This window comes from Mastomys coucha, unplaced genomic scaffold (genome assembly GCF_008632895.1).
Source record: "Mastomys coucha isolate ucsf_1 unplaced genomic scaffold, UCSF_Mcou_1 pScaffold22, whole genome shotgun sequence".
In the NCBI taxonomy this organism is placed as follows: Eukaryota; Metazoa; Chordata; class Mammalia; order Rodentia; family Muridae; genus Mastomys; species Mastomys coucha.
In genome coordinates this window covers 105930418-105936459 of record NW_022196905.1, presented here as the reverse complement: position 1 = coordinate 105936459, position 6042 = coordinate 105930418, and the positions used below count along the sequence as shown (strand labels likewise).

Genomic DNA, 6042 nt, shown 5'->3' with positions numbered 1-6042 from the left:
ACACAGAGACAGACAGACAGACAGAGACAGAGAGACAGGGTGACCGAGAGACAGAGAGACAACACTAAACCCAGGGAAATGGAACAGCGTGGCCCTTGACCACAGGCTGCCCTGATGTGTGGTTCCTAGGATCTCACCATCCTCTAAGCTGGAATGTCAGTCTCTCTAGGAAGGGATTGCTCCGAGAGTACACAGTTCTGTCTGCACCCTCCTCTCCCCTCACATGGATCTTCTGGAAATACAGGGTTTGGATTGGATAAAAGAATCAGCTGTATTTTTGTTTTTAATGAAAGATTTATACTTAAAGCAGGGTTGTGGGGAAAGGCCTTTTTCAAACCTTCCCCTTGTATCCTGTGTCTTGGATGATTTAAAAGAAGGGGGTTGTAACACAGGCACACACACATATAGTCAGTCATACATGTGCACACACAGTCATACACAGTCACACACATACACCCACATACACACAGACACACATACACACATATACACACAGGCTTACACACACACACACACAGGCCTACACACACACTCACATACATACCTACATATATACAGTCATACACATTTACCACATATCCATGCACTTACATATATATACACAGTCACACATGGTCATATACATGTACCACATACACACACACATACATATATATACATATACACAGTCACACAGAGGCATATACGTACATACACAGACACACAAAGATACACACATATACACACACATATACACACACAGGCTTACACACACACACACACACACACACACACCTTTCCTAGCCTCTGGGCTCTGTCGATGGAGGGAATGAAGTCTCTTTCTGTGGCTTACTTTTTATGTTCCTGTGAGGAGTCCAGACTCCCACGTCCTGCCTCTCAGCATTTCCAGCCAGAGGGGATTTGTTCTGAAACAGCTGCCCTCCACATGGATTCTTGCCTTCCCATCAGGACAGTGTGAAGAAGGGTCTGTTTGTCCCCGAACTCTAGGCTTCCTGGTGCCTGAGATCCCTCTCATATTGACTAGCAATTCTACACTTGAGCTGCCCTGACACCACAGCTTGCATAACCTAAGGTTTTCAAGAGTGGAGTGACAGTCTCCTTCCGCACTTTCCCCTCCCCCATACCTGTCTCCATGTTGGACCTGGTGGACCATGGGGTGGCAGTTAAGGCAGAAGCTTGTCACTGGTTACAGCATCCTGCAGTCTCATCTCTCAGCTTAAGGAATCAATCCTAGGAGTGACACTGGATTATCTGTATCCTAACCCTGACTTTGTGTGATTTTATGTCTTTATTTTCTCTTTCACCTCCACAGCTGAGCATGAATGACTTCAGTGTGCACAGGATCATCGGCAGAGGAGGGTTCGGGGAAGTTTATGGCTGCAGGAAAGCAGACACTGGTAAAATGTGAGCCTCTGTCTTGTCTCACGGGACTGTTTAGGGGGCCTTGGTCCACAAAGAGAAATAGATGTTTGGATTTGGTCAGGAAGTCTGGCCCTTCACTTCTTTAGGGCCACTGGGAAGCTGGCAGGACCCACACATGGAGTGCCTGCAGCAGGGAGCCTGTCCTGGAATTGCTTCCTGCTCCCCTTTGAGCTGAGCTAGCGACCTGACCCATGGCGCCTTCCCTTGTGTAGGGATCCTGCTGACTGTGAGCCCAGGACCTGACTGTACTGACTGCACCGTACTTCAGTGGACGGTTATATGAAAACCACCCTGGCAAAGGTTGTTGACTGGAGCAGAGTGTGGAGCATTTCGAAGGTTCCTCACCAGGGGCACAGTTTCTCATGATTCTCAGGGCTTGCTCCATGGTGTGGTTAAGCTCCTTGCTGCCTCACAGACTGTTTTTCTATAGGTCACATGACAGAGTCTCCTGTAGCCCTGGTCGGCCTGATACTCCCTGTGTAGACCAGGCTGAGCTCAAACGCAGAGATCCACCTGCCTCTGCCTTGGATTGCTCACTGACACACTCTGCTCAACTGTGTTTCAGTTAACAAGCCGTCCGTATTCTGTGTCCTGGACTCTGACACCACACCACCCCGACCCCACCCTCCACCCCACCCGCCATCCCACCCCCACCCCACCCACCTGGCAGTTCAAAGCAAATATGACAGTCACAGAGAATTTTCTGTCCTTAAAACTCTTGTAACAAGTTAAGAGTCCTCTCTCAGCTTCCCACTGTTCTACCAGAAACATGTCTTGTTGTCCTCTGTGATTTATGGGACGGACAATAGTGACATCAGAAGCCACAGGACCTACTCACCCCAGTGCTGACGAGAGACAGCATGATCCTCTCGTTCAAAGCCAGCGTCTCTCCCTGTTTCATCTTCACCCTCTTCTTGTCTAGCAATTCTAAGCCAAATGATGGGCCAGTTTACCTTGTGACTTTGTCACGGGTTCTTGCAAATTTTAAGATGTCAGCGGGCCCCTTAGTTAGCCAGGAGCAGATGAATAATCTTCTTTTCACCTGAAAGAGGACAGGCCATGTATGAATGCAGGAGAATCCAGTTAGGGTCTTATGCTGAGGAGTCCTAAGAGCTAAATCCGATCCACACGTTCATCTTCATCTCCCCTGCTCGCTAGCACCAGAGTGCACGCTAGGTACTTATTTTTTTTTTTTTTTGCTTCTGCCCCATTTTATTTATCTAATGCATCTCTATCCACACAGTGTGAGAAATCCCTGTAGTACTGCGTGATTGCTTTCTCCCCACAGCAGAGATTCCCTGGAGGGCACCTGGGTGCCCACCACCTTGCTTCCTCTGGGTGCCATCTTGCTTCCTCTCACTGAGACAGAAATAGCCTGGAAGTTGGTGTAGCCTGATGTGGGTTCCTAGCCTAGACCCTTGTCTTTATGTCCCCAGGTATGCCATGAAGTGCTTAGACAAGAAGAGGGTGAAGATGAAGCAGGGAGAGACGCTGGCTTTGAACGAGAGGATCATGCTGTCTCTCGTCAGCACTGGGGTGAGTAGGTCCTGTGGCTTCTGATGTCACTATTGTCCGTCCCAGCTGATCACAATGCAGGTTGTCTGGGGAGGGGGAGGGTTACGGTATGACACAGGATGGGCTCCTGCAGGGGGAGGGTTATGGTGTGACACAGGGTGGGCTCCTGCAGGGGGAGGGTTATGGTGTGACACAGGGGGGCTCCTGCAGGGGGAGGGTTATGGTATGACACAGGATGGGCTCCTGCTGGCTGGGTGGGGTGCGATACCTCTCTCTAAGCTGGAGGGGGGGGCTTCAGAACCAGCACCTCCCCCACCTCCCCTCCCTTCTCCTGGCTGCCTCCCTTGCAGAGTGTGATGCCCAGAAGGCAGACATTTATGGCCATGAGGACACTCCAGAGTGGTTTTAAAATGGCCTGCATGATGGAAAGCGAGCCATTGGAGGAAAGGCTGAGTCCTTCCCTCCGTAAGCCAGGCAGAAGGCAGGGTTTCGACTCTCGGTTTATTTGTCTGTGAGTGGTGTCAGGCATCCAAGCCTTATCTTGAGAGCTGGAGATAGGGCTTGGAGAACGAACGCTTGAGGAGCAGTCGTAAGGTGTTGGTTTCACTCCTAGTACTATGACCACCACCACTACAACCACCACCACCAGCAGCAACATCATCATCATCACCACCACTAACACCACTACCAACTCCAACACCACCCTCACCACCGGCAGCAGCAGCATCACTACCACCACCATCATCATCACCATCACTACCAACAACAATAACACCAGCAGCAGCAGCAGCAGCAGCAGCAGCAGCAGCACCATCACCACCATCACCACCACCACCACCATCATCATCACCATCACTACCAACAACAATAACACCACTGCCACCACCACCACCACCAGCATCACCATCACTACCAACAACAATAACAACACTATCACCAGCAGCAGCAGCACCACCACCACCACCACCACAACCCCTCAGTGGCCTTTATATGTTTGTACAGAGCCATCCAACAAGAAAGCCCATCCAAGACAGCTCTCCTTGTGGAAATCAGTGCAGGTGTGTGGGCACCACACAGCTGTCAGCCAGCGCTCAGAGCAGGCCAGAGCCTTAGGATGTAGTTGAGCTGTGGTGGAGTATACTGTGCACGTGTGGCTGGCAGGTTAACCCTCCCTGTAGTAAGTGGAGGGCTCTGACTGTCACTGTGCAGGCCATAGGTGGATAATTTATGATAGTCACCTCCTAGGAGAGTGGGGAGGTCCTTCTGACTGGCACAGCTGGATTCCATGCACAGTCCTCTCTGCCTAAAGGCATCAAACCTTAATTGGCTAAGAACCTGTTTCAGCTGGTTCAGAGGGCTGCAGAGACAAAACAGATCTGCCCCTTCTGGTTCTTGGCCACACTGACCCAAGCTCACCTTTCAAATCATTCCTTTGGAGGCAAAGTGTTTGTTGTTTTTTTTTTGGTTTTGTTTTCTGTGTGTGTGACCTGTTTTTATTGAACTGCAGTTGACCGTGATTCTAGCACTTTTCAGAGCTTCTAAAAGGACTGTTTGCTACTGAAGCAAAACAACCACATCATTTAGGTAAAACAGGATTGGGGGCTCTAATTAATCCCTAATTATGAACCCTAATTATGCATGTTTGTCTTCCAACTCTGGACATTTAGCCTCATTTTTAATGAGTTATTTCAAAGCCCCATTAATTTTTAAGAAGTCCAGTGGAGAATTTTTTTTCTTTTCTTTTTTTCTTTTTGGTGTTGGAATGTATTCTTTTAATATTTCCTTTATTCAGACAGGGGGTGTTGGGGTGAGAAGTACACCATCTTTACTTTGGTCTGATTTGGAGGAAATACACTCGAAATCCAGGTCCTATTGGGTCACCGACTGGAACTAACTTAAAGGAATGAACCCTACTCGTGCTCAGATAATGGAACTGTTTAACTAATGAAGACCTGGGGGCTTCAGCCCAGCATGCCGTAGTGAGGTGACTTGGGAGTGTCAGCACTCGTTTTGCTCGTCCTGGACACCATGGGAGCCTCCTTCTGGTGGCTGCTTGGCCCCTGATCCATGAGGCTTGCTGCTCTTCTTCCCTTACTTTCATGCTGTGTGATTGAAAGGCACCATAGGGCTTGTGATAGGTGAGACGGTGAGAATGGCAGCCAATGATGTTCTCTCTAGTCTCACTGGGGAGACTGCCCAAGGGGAGCAAATGAGCTCCAGACTAGTGTTTGGGGGTGGGGTGTCCTAGGTGTGGTGGGTGAGGGGCCGGCCACAGGGGTTTTGTTCAGTCTCATGTCAGTTTGGTCAGATCCCCAAGAGAGCCATCTGAGTGTGCCCTCAGCTGCTGTCAGGCCAGGCCGTAAGTTCTCCCACAGAGATGAGGGAAGGCTCTAGTGGCAGGTGTGGCCAAGCCAGATGAAATAGCTGTGGGTTTTTCCAGGTGAGCAGAAATCATCCCAGGGATGTGATCTGAGACTAGGCAAACAAGCCTTGTCTGTTAGAGAGGCTCAAACTTGAAAGCTCAGAGTGCCCAGAACTCGACGGTCAGGGCTGAGGCTGGGGGGAAAAAAAGTACACAAATCCACCCAGCTGGAACTAGGTCAAGGGGAGCCTGTACCTGGCACCGTGCAAAACCACCTTATAAGGAGCTGTTGGGGGATGCTCAGGGGAACGTAGGGTTTCTATCATGGCTGCCTGCCCATTTCTTTGTGACCTCAGGCAAGCAGTTCCCAATTCAGGGCTTGGCTTGTTGGTCTTTAAATAAGGAAGTGAGACCAGCTGGGTTTCTCTTCCTCCTCTTCCTCCTCCTCCTCCTCCTCCTCCTTCTCCTCTTCTTCTTCCTCTTTCTCCTCTTCCTCCTCTTCCTCTTCCTCCTCCTCCTCTTCTTCCTCCTCCTCCTTCCTCCTTTTTTCTCCTCCTTCTCCTCCTCCTCTTCCTCTTCGTCTTCCTCTTCCTCCTCCCTCTAACTCTAAATTCTAATTCTAAAACTCATTCCCTATCTTGCTAAAGATGCTGGGTTGTCATTAGAAGGACCACAAGCCAGTGTGTTCCAGGATCTCCCCTGTGAAGACCCCTGGTGTCCTGGGTACAGTTCCCCACCCCAGC

At 49.9% G+C, this 6042-nt stretch overlaps 1 protein-coding gene across 2 annotated transcripts in view; it reads left to right on the top strand.

The window, feature by feature from the left end:
- Grk3 (G protein-coupled receptor kinase 3) overlaps positions 1-6042 on the top strand; it is a 103321-nt gene that overhangs the window by 57809 nt on the left and 39470 nt on the right. For both annotated transcript variants that reach the window (XM_031337428.1, XM_031337429.1), the window contains 2 exons: positions 1313-1404; positions 2859-2958. In XM_031337428.1, coding sequence (XP_031193288.1) covers positions 1313-1404; positions 2859-2958 — 192 coding nt within the window. The remainder of the gene's footprint in view (positions 1-1312; positions 1405-2858; positions 2959-6042) is intronic.